The sequence below is a fragment of the Rana temporaria genome, chromosome 1, assembly GCF_905171775.1.
Source record: "Rana temporaria chromosome 1, aRanTem1.1, whole genome shotgun sequence".
Taxonomy (NCBI): domain Eukaryota; kingdom Metazoa; phylum Chordata; class Amphibia; order Anura; family Ranidae; genus Rana; species Rana temporaria.
Window position 1 is genome coordinate 651,211,637 of NC_053489.1, and position 20,697 is coordinate 651,232,333.

General features: G+C 44.6%; 1 protein-coding gene across 1 annotated transcript in view; it reads left to right on the forward strand.

Annotated features, from left to right (window-relative positions):
- Positions 1-16,129, forward strand: part of LZTS3 (leucine zipper tumor suppressor family member 3) — a 122,323-nt gene extending 106,194 nt beyond the window's left edge. The window contains exons 3-4 of the mRNA XM_040335500.1: positions 1,182-2,009; positions 15,069-16,129. Of these exons, the coding sequence (XP_040191434.1) occupies positions 1,182-2,009; positions 15,069-15,770 (1,530 nt within the window). The 3' untranslated portion in view covers positions 15,771-16,129. The remainder of the gene's footprint in view (positions 1-1,181; positions 2,010-15,068) is intronic.
- Positions 16,130-20,697: the final 4,568 nt, after the last annotated feature.

Below are 20,697 nucleotides of genomic sequence, written 5' to 3' on the forward strand. Positions count from 1 at the left end.
TGTTGGGTAACAATTTACTCGGCCTAATACTAACTTTCACAATGTAAAAAAAATTATTAGGCTAACTTTACTGTTGTCTTATTTTTTTATTCAAAAAAGTGTATTTTTCCCAAAAAAGTGTGCTTGTAAGACCGCTGCGCAAATAGTGTGACAAAAAGTATTGCAATGACCGCCATTTTATTCTCTAGGTTGTTAGAAAAAAAAATTATAATGTTTGGGGGTTCTAAGTAATTTTCTAGCAAAAAAATAATGGGCCAGATCCACGTAGCCTGGCGCATTGTTGCGTCCGGCGTAGCGTATCTCTGATACACTACGCCGCCGTAACTTTCAGCATATTTTCCTTATCCCCAAAGAATATGCGCCGTAAGTTACGGCGGCGTAGTGTAACTTTGGCGGCGTAAGGGCGTGCAATTCAAATGGATGTGATGGGGGCGTGTTTTATGTAAAAACGTCTTGACCCGACGTAAATTACGTTTTTTTTTTAACGGCGCATGCGCCGTCCGTGGGGGTATCCCAGTGCGCATGCTCGAAATTAACCCGCAACAAGCCAATGTTTACGATGTGAACGTCATTCTACGCAAAGCCCTATTCGCGAACGACTTACGCAAACAACGTAAAAAATTCAAATTTCGACGCGGGAACGACGGCCATACTTAACATAGGATACGCCTCATATAGCAGGGGTAACTATACGCCGAAAAAAGCCTTACGGAAACGACATAAAAAAATGCGCCGGACGGACGTACGTTTGTGGATTCGCGTATCTAGCTAATTTGCATACTCGATGGGGAAATCGTCGGAAACGCCACCTAGCGGCCAGCGTAAAAATGCACCTTAGATCCGACGGCGTACTAAGATGTACGCCAGTCGGATCTAGCACAGCTTCAGGCGTATCTTGTTTTGTGGATACAAAACAAAGATACGCCGGAGCAAAATAGAAGTTACGCGGCGTATCAATAGATATGCCAGCGTAACTTATTTGAGGATCTGGCCCAATGTTTTTAACTTGTAAACACCACATCTAAAAAAGAGGCTCGGTCCTTAAGTGGTTAATGCACTGCACAGATTTTATTCTGACCTAAAAGCTCATTTACAGCTTGTTAAGAAAATGCAATGACTTGACCTAGCTCCAGGTTAATTTTAACTTTGTCTAAATATGTCTGCGCTCTCAATTTTCACAGAATAACGAGCCTTTGATTCGGCCATCTGCCTTTAAACCGGTGGTTCCCAAGAATTTCCATTCCATGCAAAACCTCTGCCCACCTTTGAATAACAGCGTCACTGAGAATCGAAAAAGCTCTGGTCATGGAAACAGCAACAGTCCTGCAGTCCTGAAGAGCAGTTTAGAGAAGTCCAGTCACAACAGGTCTTCGAATCAGGTGGGAGGTCTGTCAGATTCTGGCCGCAATTCCTTGACCAGTTTACCCACCTATGGGACTGGTTACAGCCAGCACGTTGGCCCAATGAGCGCTTCGACAAGCCATATAAACCGCATTGGGACCTATATAGAGAAGAATATAGTAGGATATAATGGAATATCTACCTCAGAAAGTGGACGATCTTCCAGTAAGAGCGCCTCTTCTTTCAGCCGGCTTAACCATCTTAATGAAACCTTGCCTTTTCACTCGCCCTCTAGTGATGACATCATACAAGACTTGGAAGACCGACTGTGGGAAAAGGAACAGGAGGTGATACAAATGAAAAGGAACTTAGACAAAAGCGAGGCTGCCATTTTCCAGGTCTTCGAGGAGAAGCAGAAGATCTGGGAACGTGAAATGGAGGACCTGAGACAGAACTATGCCAACAAACTTCAGCAAGTGTCTAAGAAAGCACAGAGGGCCCAGCAGGCGTTGCAACTGCAAATCTTCAAGCTGCAGCAAGAGAAGAAGAAGCTTCAAGATGATGTTGCGCAGTTGCTTCAAGAACGGGAGGAACTGGAGAAAAAATGTATGGCCTTCAAGAAAGAGCAGTCAGAGTTTCTTCCAACAATTGAGGAGACCAAATGGGAGGTAGGATGCAATAAAATTGGTTCAACTGTGGTCATTACTTTTTAAGTCCATCAAATGTACTTAGCTTCTACATACATTTTGCAACTGCCATATCTAGCTTGCATTTTTACCCATTTTAAATGTAATCCTAATACTGAGCTAGGTGTATTATTAAAGATTTACCCTTAAATGAGAGAGGATTGGGAATAGAGAGGGAAAAGAAGGGAGAGCCAAAGAAAGAAAAAGGGAGGGGAAAGTTAGGATACAAAAGGATAGCACTCACATGGGCCGCATCCGTATATATAGTGAAAGGAGAACAATAACTACAGGTAGATATTGATGGTCGGACTTTGAGGCCAAGGAAGTATGTTAAAAATAAAGTTTTAATATCATCAATATAATACAAAAAAACACATAGTTATAAAATACAAATACAAAAAAATGACCACTGTAAACAAAATCCTTAGAAGTCGCCGACGCACGTTTCGCCGTGGGGCTTCTTCAGGACGATGACAAGGATTTCGTGGAATAGTGTGTAACAGAGAACAAGTGGTTATCTGTAATGATACAGGGTGATGGATTATTTACATTACTAAAATTGTACATATACAAAAAAAGAAAAATAGACATTGCAACGTATATTTACATAACAGATGGTCTCTCGATGGATGCATCCACAGGGAACGTATAGCAGGCGGTATAACACAACCGACAAGGAACTTGTCCTCAAATTTTGAAAGAATCTAATCAACAAGGAATTCTAGATTAACCCATGATGTTAATTGCTCCAAAAGACAGGAAGAGGGGAAAAAAAGGGAAAGAAAAAGCAAAAAAGAAGGTGGGGGAGGGAAAACCGAGGAAAAGAAAAAGAGATAATACCTATAGAAGGGTAAAGATTTACCCTTTCAGTGGGGCTTCCTCTTCACTGCAAGGGGGTAAAGTAGATTGTCAGATTTTTTTTTTGCCATCTGTGTCGATTTCCCTTTACTTCCTGTCCCATGGCCAAACAGGAAGTGAAAGAAATCTCTGCAAATTAAATGGAATTCATTGGGGACCCCCAGGTCATCAGAACTAGTGTCCCCATTGGAAGATTTCCCCTCTATTACTTTTCTGGGGACAACCCAAAATGTGGGTTTTCTTTTACTTTCACTTTCAACGATAATGGTAAACAGGACAAATAGAAAGGGTGAATCACCCTAACGGGGGCACAAAGAGCAATATAAACTGACAAGCACTCTAATCTCCACTCTCCACTCAAATAAAGTTTTGCCTTTAGTTATACACTATGGCCAGATTCACGTAGAGCGGCGCATCTTTAGCCTGGCGTAGCGCATCTCATATGCGCTACGCCGACGCAAATCAGTGAGGCAAGAACAGTATTCACAAAGCACTCGCTCCCAAACTTGCGCCGGCGAAACGTAAATTGGCCAGCGTAAGCCCGCCTAATTCAAAGTAGGAAGGTAGTGGGCGTGATCTATTAAAATGAAGCGTGACCCCATGTAAATGAAGGGTCGAACGAACGGTGCATGCGCGCGCATGCTCAGAATCACGCCGCATATACTCCCTAAGATACGACGGCTCAATGCCTACGACGTGAACGTAACCTACGCCCAGCCCCATTCACGTACGACTTACGTAAACTACGTAAAATACGACGGCTGTTCCCTGGTCCATACCCTAACATGACTTACACCTGCTTTAGGTGGAATAACTTTACGCCGGACGTAAGCCTTACGTAAACGGTGTAGGTTACAGCGACGGGCGCAAGTACGTTAGTGAATCGGCGTATCTCGGTCATTTGCATATTCGACGCGTAAATCAATGGAAGCGCCCCTTGTGGCCAGCGTAAATATGCGCCCAAGATACGACGGCGTAGGAGACTTACGTCGCTGGATGGAGCCAAAATTCAGGCGTATCTTATTTCAAGCATCAGGCGCATAGATACGACGGCGCATCAGTGCACTTTCTGAATCCGGCTATACATTGTCAAAAGTACTGGGACACCTGCTTTTACATGCACATGATCTTTAATGGCATTCCAGTCTTAGTCCATAGGGTTCAACATTCGGTCCAATTAACCTCTGTTGTTTTTACATTAGAAGGATTAGTCCAGCAGATAGATGGGAATTTTTGGGGATAAGGTGAGAACCTTGTAAAGGGTGCGCTAACATCTGAAGATGAGCAGGATGGCAAGTTTGAATAAAGCCCCGTACACACGATCGGACCTTTGTCCGACCAAAATCACATCGGAATTCCGACGGAATTCCATTGGAGTAAAATAGAAAATGTTCTCTATCTAAACTCTGATGGAATTCATGGGAATTTTCGATCGAAAAACTCCGATTGGGCATACACACGGTCGGAATTCCGATGGAAAAAGTCTGTCGGGCTTTTTCCATCGGAATCTCCGATCATGTGTACAGGGCTTAATTATTCATAGTAAATACAGGACCTTTGCACTTATTTGGATAGATTTCAGCAAACACAAGGCCAAGTCCTAGGACCAGTGGGCCAGATTCACAGATATCTGCGGCGGCGTAGCGTATCGTCTTTACGTTACACCGCCGCAAGTTTTCAGCGCAAGTGCCTGATTCACCAAGCACTTGCGTGTAAACTTACGGCGGTGTAACGTAAAGCCGTCCGGCGCAAGCCCGCCTAATTCAAATGGGGCGTGTACCATTTAAATTAGGCGCGTTCCCGCGCCGAACGTTCTGCGCATGCTCCATGTGAACATTTCCCGACGTGCTTTGCGCGAAATTACGGCGCCCCAACGTATTTTTTAAACGGCGACGTGCGTTACGTCGTTTCGTATTCCCGGACGTCTTACGCGAAAAAAAAAAATTTAAATTTGACGCGGGAACGACGGCCATACTTTAACATGGCTGTTCTAAATATAAGCCATGAAAAAGCAGGCTTATGTTTGCGACGGGAAAAACCGACTAGCGACGACGTAAGAGATTGCGACGAACGCGCGTATCTTCGTGGATCGCCGTAATCGGCTAATTTGCATACCCGACACTAGAAAACTATGCGAACTCCACCCAGCGGCCGCCGGAAAATTACACCTAAGATCCGAAGGCGTACGAAGCCGTACGCCTGTCGGATCTTAGCCAAAAGCCGTTGTATCTTTGTTTGTGAATGACAAATAAAGATACAACGCGGCAAATTTGAAAGTACGCCGGAGTATCAGCAGATACTCCGGCGTACTTTTTCTGTGAATCTGGCCCAGTATCTTTAACAGCACCTAAGAAATTACGGGGGCTACCATTGCTGAACACATTCTGAAAATGTCTATTGGCTTCCTCCATGGTTGCAAATCTTCTGAAGGCATGGAACAAAAACAGAGAACAGGAATTCCAATTTGAATTTGTGTCATGATTCTTCTAGGACTCAAAGAAACTCAATCCACATGAAGCTAGGCAACTGCCATTTTCAGTAATGCAAGCTGCCATGTTTTTGGCATTGTAAGGAGGAATCTGAAAGAAATTAGCTCTCTGCTCTGCCCCCCACACGCTCACTGGAGTGCTGGGCTGTGGAGGGGGGCGGAAACGGCTGGCTCAGGCTCTCAGCGGCTCGCTCAGAGGCTGAGCCAGGTGCCATACCAGGCATGTGAGTGGATCTGAAACATATGGTCGCAATCTTTCCTGAGCCTGGACTGGCCCTGTGACGTCAGTGGGCTTCAGTTTCAGCCCGCTGTCTGCTGAAAACAGGTCACAGGAGTGCAAAATGATCTGCACTCCTGTGATCCATGGAAGAAGTATAGCCAAACAAGCTTGCCCATGCAGAGCAAAGTGACATTGTCTTAGCTGAGAAAGCCCCTCCTTCAGATGAAAAAAAACAAAAATGTCCATGGAGACTCCTGGCAAGTATGATATCATTGTGGCCTAGGCCAGATACCAGGAAGCAACCGAAGACATGTAAAAAAAAACAGTTAAAGGGGTTGTAAAGGTTTGTTTTTTATTTTCTAAATAGGTTCCTTTAAGCTAGTGCATTGTTGGTTCACTTACCTTTTTCCTTCCATTTCCCTTCTAAAGGTTTTTTTTCTTTGTCTGAATTTTTCACTTCCTGTTTCTCCTCAGTAAGCTTGCCCCCATCATTCGAGCCGTTCTGGCTGGGGGTTAGTCAGCCAGAACAGCTTACTGAGGAGGAACACAAAGTGAGAAATTCAAACAAAGAAAAAAAAACATTTAGAAGGGAAATCAAAGAAAAAGGTTAGTGAACCAACAATGCACTAGCTAAAAGGAACCTATTTAGAAAATAAAAAACAAACCTTTGCAACCCCTTTAAAAGAGAAGTATGTTTTTTCTTCTTTTCTAATCGTACTTACCTCGGTGGATGGAGCATCAGACTGATGCTGCAGCCCTCTCCCGATGTCTCTGTACTGAGCCACTGAACACCGCCGATGGCTCGGTTCTCACTCCTCCCTGAGCAGAGCGATGCTGGCTGTCAGTCAGCATCACTCCTGGTCTGCTTCTCCTTGCTCATTGGAGCGATGAGCTGTGGAGGGGCAGGGAGAGGCCGTCTCAGCGCCTCAGCGGTTTGCTGAGACTGCCATCAATCAAGGCATCTGGCGAATCCAGACTTGGGAAGTCTGGGTGACGGGCTGCCTCGACTGATGTCAGTGACGTCAGCAGAGAGCGGACTTCAGATCACTCTCCGCTGAAAACAGGTCACAGGAGTGCAAAATGAATTGCACTCCTGTGACCCTTAAGAGAAGCCCAGCCTAAAAAGCTCAGGCTGGACTTCTTTAACCACTTCCCGACCGCCGCATGTACATATACGTCGGCAGAATGGCACGTACAGGCACATTGGCGTACCTGTACATCCCTGCCTAGACGTGGGTCGGGGGTCCGATCGGGAACCCCCCCCCCCGCTACATGCGGCGGTCGGATTCCCACGGGGAGCGATCCGGGACGACAGCGCGGCTATTCGTTTATAGCCGCTCCATCGCGATCACTCCCCGGGGCTGAAGAACGGGGAGAGCCGTATGTAAACACGGCTTCCCCATGCTTCACTGTGACAGCTGCATTGATCGAGTGATCCCTTTTATAGGGAGACTCGATCGATGACGTCAGACCTACAGTCACACCCCCCTACAGTTGTAAACACACACTAGGTGAACCCTAACTCCTACAGCGCCCCCTGTGGTTAAGTCCCAAACTGCAACTGTCATTTTCACAATAAACAATGCAATTTAAATGCATTTTTTGCTGTGAAAATTACAATGGTCCCAAAAATGTGTCAAAATTGTCCGAAGTGTCCGCCATAATGTCGCAGTCACGAAAAAAATCGCTGATCGCCGCCATTAGTAGTAAAAAAAAATAATAATAAAACTATCCCCTATTTTGTAAATGCTATAAATTTTGCGCAAACCAATCGATAAACGCTTATTGCGATTTTTTTTTTTACCAAAAATAGGTAGAAGAATACGTATCGGCCTAAACTGAGGAAAAAATAAATTATATATGTTTTTGGGGGATATTTATTATAGCAAAAAGTAAAAAATATTGCATTTTTTTCAAAATTGTCGCTCTATTTTTGTTTATAGCGCAAAAGATAAAAACCGCAGAGGTGATCAAATACCACCAAAAGAAAGCTCTATTTGTGGGAAAAAAAGGACGCCAATTTTGTTTGGGAGCCACGTCGCACGACCGCGCAATTGTCTGTTAAAGCGACGCAGTGCCGAATTGTAAAAACCCCTTGGGTCATTTAGCAGCATATTGGTCCGGTCCTTAAGTGGTTAAAGCAGAAAATACCTTCCAGACAGATTTTGAAGAGTGTTGAGTAGCTCAAAACTTGCAAGAAGTTGATCCTGCATAGTGTTGCAGTGTCTTTTTCCAAAATGTGGGTTCCTTGTTATTCCCTGGGATCTTTTTGGCTGGATGATGTTGTCCTCTGCAGTACAAAAGGTAGAAAAAAGCTTTATCCAACTATTATTGCCCTCACAGTTTTAGGGAGGGGGGAGAGAGGCCACATTAAATAAGCAGACCTTCATATCTCCCAACTTTTTGAGATGGGAATGAGGGACACCTATCATTAAAAGTATGCAGGTGATCTGCCGTGCTGGTTCCAGTTATCGTGGAAGTTCCAGCGCATGCGCAAACTGATGTGCTGAGACTGTTCCAGCTATCTGGAAAGTTCCTTCAAGGACTGCGCAGGCGCAAACTTGCTGACGGAAATCCCTGAACCGCGGCCGGCATCCAGGGCGACGTGGATTTCGAGGTAAGTGGCCAGTCGGCCTCACGTCCTCGCTGCGCTCGGCCGGCTCGCTCCGCTCGCTCGGCCTCCTGGCTCTTTTTTTAACATCCTCCTATCAACGGGGATGTTAAAGAATGAGCCTGGATGCCGGGCGAGGTTCGGAGATTTCCGTCGGGAAGTTTGCGCCTGCGCAGTCAGTGAAGGAACTTCCCGTTAGGGGAACATTGAGGACAAGTCACCGGCATAAGACACACCCCTTGCAACGCCCCCTTAAAGGAGAATTGTACAAAAAAAACAAGATTGGTTAAACCCACAAGTGCATTTTTACCACTACTATTCCTTTTATATTGGCTTTCGGAATTTACAAATGCAGCAATTTTGAAATCAGATGAAAGGTTTAGTGCTGAACAAAGTGCATTTTATATACATCTATATAGATCAGACCAAAACGAGGGACAAATGAGGAGGAAAGAGGGACATTGCTCCAAATCAGGGACAGTCCCTCCAAATCAGGGACAGTCCCTCCAAATCAGGGACAGTCCCTCCAAATCAGGGACAGTCCCTCCAAATCAGGGACAGTTGGGAGCTGTGGACTTTGTCTGAAGTGCAAGGTTCACTATAAATACGGAACTTGACCTGTTATCCTGTCCTTCCTTTTACAAATCTGGTGTTTCATTTTTAGAAATGGTTATGCTGACTTTGTACAGTGAATCTGTAATTTATAACCAGATGGAGACAAACTCACACAGTAAGTCACATTAATCCTAAAGTATGTACAAGAGATAATGGAGCTGAGCTTGCCTACACTGCTATATCTCTTGGAATTTTGGAATTGTGCCCAAAAATTACAGATAAAGTAGAGCAGCCCCTAGAAAAGCTGATAATAGACTTACAGAGTAGCGCCCTTTAATCTTTACTTTGCAATATGTTTTTTGTCCATTTTCATTTGGCATTTAAAGTTTTTCTTATATAAAATTCATTGCAATTTGGTATCCTGTACACCATTGGTGTATGGAACACACCCAGAAATTTCATTTTCTGCTTCTGTAATTGGCTCACTGATTTTCCCAGAAGACTGCACTTGCATAGTCAAATTTTAGGCACCCTCTCCAATAGGAAGATACTTCCCAATGGTTAAATACTTCTAAAAGGATAAAGACCCTGCAGCTTTTCTCATTAGAACACTGGGGCCCGGATTCACGTAGAAGCGCGTATCTTTGTACGGACGTAACGTATCCTATTTACGTTACGCCTCCGCAACTTTGACAGGCAAGTGCCGTATTCTCAAACCAAAGTTGCGGCAGCGTAGCGTAAATAGGCCGGCGTAAGCCCGCCTAATTCAATTGTGGTAGATGTGGGCGTGTGTTACGTAAATTTAATGTGACCCCCCCGTAAATGACGCTTTTTACGAACGGCGCCGTGAAAGTATCCCAGTGCGCATGCTCCAAATTAACCCGCAAGAAGCCAATGCTTTCGATGTGAACGTAAATGACGCCCAGCCCTATTCGCGAACGACTTACGCAAACGAAAATTTGACGCGGGAACAACGTTCATACTTAACATTGGTACGCCTCATGTACTCCTCATATAGCAGGTGTAACTTTACGCCGGGAAAAGCCTAGCGTAAACGCCGTATCTGTACTGCGTCGGCCGGGCGTACGTTCGTGAATTGGCGTATCTAGCTGATTTACATATTTCTAGGTGTAAATCAGCGTACACGCCCCTAGCGGCCAGCGTAAATATGCAGTTAAGATCCGACGGCGTAAGAGACTTACGCCGGTCGGATCTAATACAAATCTATGCGTAACTGATTCTAAGAATCAGGCGCATAGATACGACGGCTCGGACTCAGAGTTACGACGGCGTATCTGCAGATACGCCGGCGTAACCCGTACGTGAATCCGGGCCTGAGAGTGCACCAGGTAAGTATATTGAACGAATCAGCCCCTCCCATTCACTATAGCCACTCCCACTACCAGGTTTGGTAAAATTCCTGCAATGTACATTGATCAATAGGAAGGGATTGTTTTTTTCTCAACAAATGGGAAGACACGTCTTAATTTTGCAGGTTCATAAACTGATATTTTATGTAATGCTTTAGGCTGGCTTTACCCTTATGTGTTACAGTAATGCAAAATAAAACATGCATTCAAATTTGGGGTGCCCACACTCTCCCCAGTAGTATCTGGCGCTTTAGCCTATAGGTCATGCCCTGGGGGATGTCTACTGTTCCCTTCTGGTATTTATAATTTAAGAGCTTTTCTAGATATTATTGTTAAGAACTGGACATTGTTTGGATGCTACCTGGTTGAATCTACTTGCACTTCATTTACCTCCAATTGGTCTGTCATTCTCTGACCCATGGCTTGGAGAGCCAGGACATGGGCTACCACCCTGCATGCAGAGACCAATGCTTGTTCAGGGTCTTTTCCTTTGTTTTCGTTCTCCTTGGTTAAATTAATGTTGAAAGTTTTGCCTTAACTACTCATGCCTTCATGGGGCTTCCCGGGTAGAGGGACCGCCTCCCTTACGTCCTCTTTTAGAGGTATATGCTACTTGATATTCTACAGTATACACATGGACAACGGCCCTCTCCTGGGGACCACACGGGGGCATACTCTTGGATCTAGGAATTGGTTACGATCTATTTGGGGAAATGTTAATGCCATCTGCTTAGCTTCTTTTCTGTATGTGCAATATTATATCAAATGAGCTGGTGTGGGCTTACAGTGGGGATCGAAAGTTTGGGCACCCCAGGTAAAAATTTGTATTAATGTGCATAACGAAGCCAAGGAAAGATGGAAAAATCTCCAAAAGGCATCAAATTACAGATTAGACATTCTTATAATATGTCAAAAAAAGTTAGATTTTATTTCCATCATTTACACTTTCAAAATTACAGAAAACAAAAAAATGGTGTCTGCAAAAGTTTGGGCACCCTGCAGAGTTAATATCTTGTACTATCTTGTCTTTCAATTCTTGTTTGAGGTATCTTTGCCCATTCTTCCTTACTGCTCTTTTAAGGTCTATCAATAGATTTTCAATTATGTTGAGGTCAGGAGATTGTGAAGGCCATGGCAAAACCTTCAGTTTACGCCTCTTGATGTAATCCCCCATGGATTTTGAGGTGTGTTTAGGATCATTATCCATTTGTAGAAGCCATCCTCTCTTTAACTTCAGCTTTTTCACAGATGGTATCAAGTTACCATCCAAAATTTGATGACATTTTATTGAATCCATTTTTCCTTCTACTCGTGAAATGTTCCCTGTGCCACTGGCTGCAATACAACCCCAAAGCATGATTGATCCACCCCCATGCTTAACAGTTGGACAGAGGTTCTTTTAATTAAATTCTGTGCCCTTTCTTCTCCAAACGTACCTTTGCTCATTCCGGCCAAAAAGTTATATTTTAACCTCATCGGTCCACAGAACTTGTTTCCAAAATGCATCAGGCTTGTCTATATGTTCATTTGCAAAGTTCAAACGCTGATTTTTGTGGTGAGGACGTAGAAGAGGTTTTCTTCTGATGACTCTTCCATGAAGACCATATTTGTACAAGTATCTCTTTATAGTGAAATAGTGTACCACAACTCCAGTGTCTGCCAGATCTTTCTGGAGGGATCGTGCAGTCAAACGTGGGTTTTAAATTGCTTTTCTCACAATCCTGCGAGCTGTTCTGTCTGATATTTTTCTTGGTCTTCCAGATCTTGCTTTAACTTCCACTGTTCCTGATGACTGCCATTTCTTAATTACATTCCGAACAGAGGATATTGACATCTGAAAACGCTTTGCTATCTTCTTATCGCCTTCTCCAGCTTTGTGAGCGTCTAATGTCTAATCTGTAATTTGATGCCTTTTGGAGATTTTTCCATCTTTCCTTGGCTTTGTTATGCACATTAATACAAATTTTTTCCTGGGGTGCCCAAACTTTCGATCCCCACTGTATAACCCTTGACAGGCTTCTTTCTCCAATAGATCTCAACTCAGGCAGTACCGAGAGTCGAGTTAGTTTTCATGTGGACACGTTTTCCGCTCCCCATTTTCCCATATATCCCATTCCTAAAAGTCTTCCCAACCCTTCCTATCCTCTCACATCCCTTCCACCATTCATTTATTGTACAGGTCCCCACTGTCCTGCCATGGTACCTTGCATTAACTCTTTCCCAAAGTCCTTGCTGCCTTCCCCGTTTTTCCTCTTCTCCCTTTTTTCCATCTTTTTCTGTGGTACCCGGCGGGGTAGAATGAGGGTTCAATCATTTATATTTGGCCACCATGACCACCATTGATGTGATATATAAAAAAAATTTGATGCTTTTAATAACAAACATGCCATACTTACCTGCTCTGTGCAATGGTTTTGCACAGAGCAGGCATTAACCCCTAATCCTCCTCCCCCACCGGTGCTCCAGGCACCTCCCCCCTGCTGAGTGCCCCCATAGCAAACTTCTTGTTCCCAAACTGCCTCTGTGTATCTATAAAACGCACAGAGCTTGGCCCGTCCCCCGCTCCCTCACTGGCTGTGATTGACATTGGCTCCTGCTGCTGTGTCTCAGCCAATGAGGAGGCAGAGACCACTCTCAGACATACAAAAACTTAGGGCCAGATCCACAAAAGGGATACGTCGGTGTATCTACTGATACACCGTCGTATCCCTGTTTCTATCTATGCGACTGATTCATAGAATCAGTTACGCATAGATATTCCTAAGATCCGGCAGGTGTAATAGTTTTACACTGTCGGATCTTAGGATGCAGTACCGCGGTCGCCGCTGGGGGCATTTCTCTTAGAAATTCCGCTTCGGGTATGCAAATTAGCACTTACGGAGATCCACAAAGCGGTTTCCCTTCGTGAAGTCTCCGTAAATTGTTAGTTTGCAAACACAAAGATAGGGTACCTTTTACAAAGTGTAAAGTTAGTACACCTTGTAAAAGTATACCCTTCTTTCCCGCGACGCTGTCAAATTTTTTTTTTTATTTTTTTTTTCCCGCCGCATCTCTTTTTTTTACCCGGCGCGATTCACAAAACTCAGCGCAACGTAACTTCGTGCAAAGCACGTCGGGAAAATCGCGTCGGGAGCATGCGCAGTACGTCCGGCGCGGGAGCGTGCCTAATTTAAATGGGACTCGCCCCATTAGATTGGGCACGCCTTGCGCCGGACGGATTTAAGTTACACCGCTGAAAATTTCTAGGTAAGTGCTTTGTGGATCGGGCACTTAGGTAGAAATTTTGCGGCGGTGTAACTTAAATAGGAAAAGTTAAGTTACGGCCGCTCGTTGTGGATCTGGCCCTCAGTGACCCAGGAGTAGATTCTTGATTCTCAAATAGAAAATGTATAAATATGTATAAATTTATGCTTGTTCCTAGACAGGGACAGGTCCCTCTGTTAGTAACTCTTCTGAGACAACGAGGACACCTTTAGAGAAGTTACAGAAGCTCTAGGGGAAGACCTACATTTAATTCTTAACCCATCCCTTGACACTACATCCCATGCACATCATATCTCCTTGTCTTAATTAAATCAACTAAAATATCAACTTCACAAACATCAGTTCGCTGACAAGTGGCGAGTGCTTCTTCCTTGCAAAGGAATTACATCTGCCACTCCTTTACCCACTCTTCTTATAGCAGAATTCTAGTCTATCACTGCATGTTGAGTTGGCAACCCCAAGACTCAATTGAACCCCAATTCTGATCACCACTGTATTCTGTAATTGATGTAAACTTCATTTACAGCTATGGCTTCATCTAAATTCTATATTATAGCAAAAGGGTCAGTTTAAAGGGAACAAAGCTGCCGGGCAACCTGTAAAATTTCCAAATCCATTTGTTGACATTACAGTTGAACTACTGGAGCCCGTATACAATACAGCAGACCTAGATTTCTGTTTGAGACACTAGAGCCTGGCACTGTCCCAAGAATCACAGCACCATAACCAAGAATAGATCAGTCTGCAGCTGAATGCAAATAGGTAGATTCAGGTACATTGGCTTATAGTTACGGCGGCGTAGCGTAGCCTATTTAGGCAACGCCGCCGTAAATTAGCTAGGCTAGTAATGATTCTCAATATACTTACCTGCTAATTTACGGCAGCGTAGCCTAAAACGAGCGGGCGTAAGGGAGCCTAATTCAAATGGGTTGGGGGGGGGGCGTGTTTCATGGTAATGAGGCTTGACCTCACGTTTTTCACGTTTCTACTACACTGCGCATGCGCCAGGCGCCTACATTTCCCAGTGCGCATTGCGGCTAAGTACGCCGTACGGGCCTATTGATTTCGACGTGGACGTAAACGACGTAACTCCCGATTCGCGGACAACTTACGCAAATGACGTAAAAAATTCTTTAACATTGTTATTCCACCTAATAGGTGGAATAACTTTAGGCCTGAAAAGGCCTTACGGAAACAACGTAATTCGACTGCGGCGGCCGGGCGTACGTTTGTGAATCGGCGTACAAACTAATTTACATCTACAATCTACGCCGGCCGCAATGGAAGCGCCACCTAGCGGCCATCCGAAAAATTGCAATCTAAGATAGGACGGCGCAAGCCGTCGTATCTTAGATATGTTTAAGCGTATCTCTGTTTGAGCATACGCTTAAACATACGGCACATAGATTCTGAGTTAGTCCGGCTTATCTACTGATAAGCCGGCCTAACTCTTACTGAATCTACCTAAAAGTGTGGCTTCCAAGATTTTGACATTGCAATAATGAGACTGTGAAGATCACTTGAAGTGGTCACATTTGCACTGGAAATTATGTTTTCAACTGTTTATACAACTTATCCTACCCACAACTTTTAGTATATTGCCTTGCGGTCTATTAAAATAAAATAAAAAATACTGAAAATATTTCACATAACTGATTTCTCTTTCTCTTTGTAGGTTTGTCAGAAAGCTGGTGAGATATCACTGCTAAAGCAACAGTTGAAAGATTCCCAGTCTGACGTAACTCAGAAACTTAATGAGATAGTAGGCCTAAGAACACAACTAAAAGAAGTCAAGTCTTTTCTGAGAGAAAAGGAAGATCAGATTGTCTCTATTAAGGATTCATATAGCTCAAAGAGCGTCAGCCTTGAGATCTGCGAGAACGAGATGCAGAGGAAACAAAGTGAGGCTCAGCAAATGAAAGAGAAGCTTAGCCAATGCGAGCTAGAGATTGCCGACCTAAAGGAGGTCTTATCAAGTGTAGGTCAGAACCCATACACCCAAGAACTCAATGAAAAAATTAGAGATACTCTTTGTGAGAGTGATGAGGCCAAGATGAAACGCCAGAGCGAGGACATTGTAATGAGCCTAAAGAAAGACATAGAAAAACTCCAATTAGAATTAGCCCTAGAGAAACAACAACGGGATCAGCTGATTTTGGACTTTGAGGAGGAAAAACGTACTTGGCAAGAGGAGAAGGAGAAGGTGATAAAATACCAGAAACAGCTACAGCTCAATTACGTTGAGATGTATCAGAAAAATCAACAACTGGAACAAAGGATCAGCGAGGTAAATACAAAGGTCACAACTCCACCAGCTGAGGACAAGAAACCTTGGACACCATCCAGGTTGGAAAGGATAGAGTCCACCGAAATATGAGGACAACTGACCAAGTGTACAAAGCTAGTTCCTCACTGTGCATGTGCTACCTAACCAGCTCATGGTCATCGGGAGAAGACCTTACTAAGTTCTGAAGGGACCATAGACTCTAGAATCTGGTAGACCCTTCGGTACAGAGAAGGTGTCTCATCAGAAAAAGTGCTTGCTGTAATCTAAGTGCAGATGAAATATTTATGGTATACAGTTTGTTATGCCACCAATGATGCTATATGTCTGTTTCCCCTTTCCCTTCCCTGCACCTCCCTCGGTCTGCAAGGCCACTATCTTTTTAACAAATAGATGTGTCTGTTGTAGACTAATGCCTCGTTTCCACTGAGCGGTTTGGTACGGTACGCTATTTTGGGTGTTTCCATTATGAAAGTGTGCCATTAAACCGAGCCGTACCGGACCATTCTGGGTCCTGCTTCAGATGTGGGGCCATAGAAAATGGAACGGTTCCATTAGGGCGGAGATACAATACATTCCACTGATTGGTGGACGCGCTAGGCATTTTTTCTTAACCCTGAATGGTCCCTGACGGTCCGATTTGCAGTGGAAACGCTCACCAGAATAGACCGGTCCCATTCTAACCGCTCCAAATTTACTGACCCAAACCGTTCCGTTCAGTGGAAACAAGGCATAAGTGGAGGTGCAGGTCTGTGACTGTTACTGGTTCTTAATCCTTTTTTGGACTCTTGGAAAGAAAGGTCAAAATGACTTGGACTTTGAGTTATTTTAGCCATATTGGCTAGTAATAAGGCCCCGTACACACGACCGAGTTTCTCGGCAGAATTCAGCCAGAAACTCGGTCGGAGCTGGATTCTGCCGAGAAACTCGGTCGTGTGTACACTTTTTAGCGAGGAACCCGTCGAGGAACTCGTCGGGCCGAAAAGAGAACATGTTCTCTATTTTCTCGTTAGTCAATGAGAAAAGTCGGCCCGCCGAGTTCCTCTGCGGCTTCCACACTGAACTCGGCGAGGAACTCGATGTGTTTGGCACGTCGAGTTCCTCGGTCGTGTGTACGGGGCCTGAGAGTTCTGCTGTGCGGTGAAATCTACCTATGATACACGTTCCACAGCTCTAGTCACTGTTTACTGTGAATTATCCAAAAATCTTAGAGGGATGGTATTAATTGTATTTTATATTAAATCGTAGGGTTCCAACAATAGAGGATAACAATATTTTTGCCAGCACACCATGCTGTTTACATCCATGTTATGACTTCGAGGTAAAGCTCATGATTACGTCTCTGATTAATGCTGCAAGATGATTTAATGAACACAAGGAATATATTATTATTATTTTTTTTAAATCTCTCCAATGGTTCTGTATGTTGGGGTGAAAGCTTTCTATATAGGTGAGAGTTTCCAAAAGAGGTGCCAATATTTTAAAAAACGAGGTTCAGACAATTTCTACAATCGTAGAAGTAATCTATGAAGAGGTAGGATGAATGTTTTTTGGAAGTGGAGATAAGGGGCCAGATTCAGGTAGCTCGGCGCATCTTTGTGCCGGCGTAGCGCATCTCATATGCGCTACGCCGACGGAACTCTGAGAGGCAAGAGCAGTATTCACAAAGCACTCACTCCCAAACTTGCGACGGCGTAAGCCCACCTAATTCAAAGTAAGAAGGTAGTGGGCGTGATCTAATAATTGGCCGGCGTAAGCCCGCCTAATTCAAAGTAAGAAGGTAGTGGGCGTGATCTATTAAAATGAACCGTGACCCCATGCAAATGATGGTCCGAACAAATGGCGCATCCCAGTGAACATGCTCAGAATCACGTCTAAAATACTCCATAAGATACGTCGAATCACTGCCTACGACGTGAACGTAACCTACGCCCAGCCCCATTCACGTACGACTTACGTAAACGACGTAAAATACGACGGCTGTTTCCGACGTCCATACCCTAACATGACTTACCCCTGCTTTATGAGGCTTAACTTTACGCCGGACGTACGCCTTACGTAAACGGCGTAGATTACATCGATGGGCGCAAGTACGTTCGTGAATCCGCGTATCTCGGTCATTTTATAAATTCGACACGTAAATTAATGGAAGCGCCCCTTGCGTCCAGCGTAAATATGCGCCCAAGATACGACGCCGTAGGAGACTTACGTCGGTCGGATCAAGCCAAAATTCAGGCTTATCTTGTTTCCTGAATCAGGCGCATAGATACGACGGCGCATCCGTGGACTTACGCGGCGTAGCAGAAGATACGTCGGCGTAAGTCCTTTCTGAATCCGGGCCATTCTGTGTATAGATAGAGATATTCCGAATATTCCGTGTGAGATGAGGACAGTCAGTGCAATTTAAAAATTCTTTGTAGTGGTTGCTTTCAATGTGTTAGTAGTAGAGGCATTCTTCTGTGACTGAACACGTGGGAACATTCAATACAGTGTGAAAGGTCATAAATATTGTGTGTGAGAATATTCACGAGGTGGGAATATTTTATGCAGAGATTCAATTATTTTATGTAGAAGTATGTTCTATGTAGAGATGAACATTCTGGCCCAGATTCTCATCTCTGCGTTGCGCGGTCGTATCTATGCGCCTGATTCTTAGAATCAGTTACGCATAGATCTCCTGTAGATCCGACTGGCGTAACTGTGTTACACCGTCGGATCGTAACTGCATATTTACGCTGGCCGCTAGGTAGCTTTTCCGTCGAATTCCGCGTCGAGTATGCAAATTAGCTAAATACGCGAATTCCCGAACGTACGCCCGGCCGACGCAGTACATTTACGCCGTTTACGTTAGGCTTTTCCCGGCGTATAGTTGCCCCGGCTATATGGTGGCAAAAGTGCGGCGTAACAATATTAAAGAGGAGTTCCACCCAAAAATGGAACTTCCTCTTAACCCACTCCTCTCCCCCTTACATGCCAAATGGCCTTTAAGTATGGCCGTCGTTCCCGCGTCGAAATTTGAAAAAGTTACGTCATTTGCGTAAGTCGTCCGTGAATGGGGCTGGACGTCATTTACGTTCACGTCGAAACCAATGATGTCCTTGCGGCGTAATTTGGAGCAATGCACACTGGGAAATTCCACGGACGGCGCATGCTCCGTTTGGGAAAAACGTCAATCACATCGGGTCACAGTACATTTACATAAAACACGCCCCCCTGATCCAAATTTGAATTAGGCGGGCTTACGCCGGACGATTTACGCTACGCCGCCGCAACTTACGCAGCAAGTGCTTTGAGAATACAGCACTTGCCCGTGTAAGTTGCGGAGGCGTAGCGTAAATCAGATACGCGGATGTACAAGAATCTGGCCCTCTATGTAGAGCAAAGGCTGTTTTATGTGAAGAACAGAAGGAAGTTTGTATTTGAGACATAGCGTTTTTGCAGATGAGACACTTTATGTAGAAATGCAGAAATTCTATTTTAAGGTAAATTCCACTCTGTTTAGGATTCAAGGATGAACTCCAGACAGATAAGAAAAACACAAATGAATGGACAGTGGAGCCTTGTTTTACGAGTAACGCGGTTAACGAGTATTTTGAAAGACGAGCAGCTTTTTAAAACAAATTCTGACTCGGTTTGGCCAGAGGTGCAGGGGCGCAGGAGCCGAACGGAGCCGTTCGGAAATTTTTGGAAATACTCAAAGCCTTTCCGAGCGTTTTCGAGGTCAGCCGAGCTGTCCTCTGGCCTTTGCAAATGTTTCCAAGGCTCTCTGGCCCCACCTACCTCTGGCCACATGCGGTATTGCATGCCATTGACGTCAATGCAGAACAAATTATTTTCGTTTCCATTAACTCCTATGGGGAATCTCGCTTTGATATGCGAGTGCTTTGGATTACGAGAATTTTCTTGGAACGGATTATGCTTGAAATCCAAGGTTCCACTGTATTTATCTATACATCCTTGGATGCATTTTGTTAAAAGCAAGCAGACTAAGTACCTGAATTTGACTTGATATCCGCTTTTTGCAATCACCTGTACAGCAGATCTTGTACTGGGGGAGGGAGAAGCAACGGAAGGAGACAATCAGTTAAAGAGGAAGTAAACTCTCTTTGAAAAAAAAAAAAAAATGCAAGACAAAGGCATAATGAGCTAGTATGCATAGCATACTAGCTCATTATGAATTACTTACCGGAAAACGAGGCCCCCGCAGTGGTCTTCGGACACCTCCTCTGTCGCCATCATGATACCCGGAGTGACTTCCAGGTATCGCTGCTCCGGCGGCGTGACTGGTTGGAGCAGCGATGATGTCACTCCCGCGCATGCGCGCAGGAGCCTCCACTAACCGCATGATGCCGTTAGTAGCGGCACTCTCAGTGCGCCGTAGACATCAATGCCGTGTAGGATAAGAAGATATTTCTTGGACCTACAGGTAAGCCTTAATCTAGGCTTACCTGTAGGTCAAAGTGGTCTGTAAGGGTTTACAACCACTTTAAGATGAGCTCACCTGTCTGCTTCCTCTTCTTTCACTGTCCAATCACAGGCTGGGGGAGGAACAAGACCTGTAAGACTTACTGAATTGCAGCAGAGAAAAATTAGGTCTCCTGCCATGGCAGACTGGGCTGTGCTGTGTAGTAGAGCTGTGGAATTTTGCAGGAGTGGATAGACAGAAATTCAAATCTCAGTTCCCTTATATCTCTTTCATTTCTGTATTTAACTACCGTATTTATCGGGGTATTGCGCGCTCCGGCGTATAGCGCGCAGCCCTAATGTAGACCCGAAATTCCTGTAAAAAAAAACATTTTATTACTTACAGTTTTGGTGTCTTGCCCGGGGGCCATCGGCGGCCTTGTCCAGTCCGGCGTCCGTCTGCGGCCTCGGTGGTGTCCTCCCGGCTTCCGAGTCGAATCCCCGCTTCCCGCTCTCAGTTTGAACGCCTCCGCCGACATATACCAAGCGCAGTACACTCGGCCACGCTCGGCTTCTAACGCATAAACGTCATAGAGCGTGACCACGAGCGAAGCCG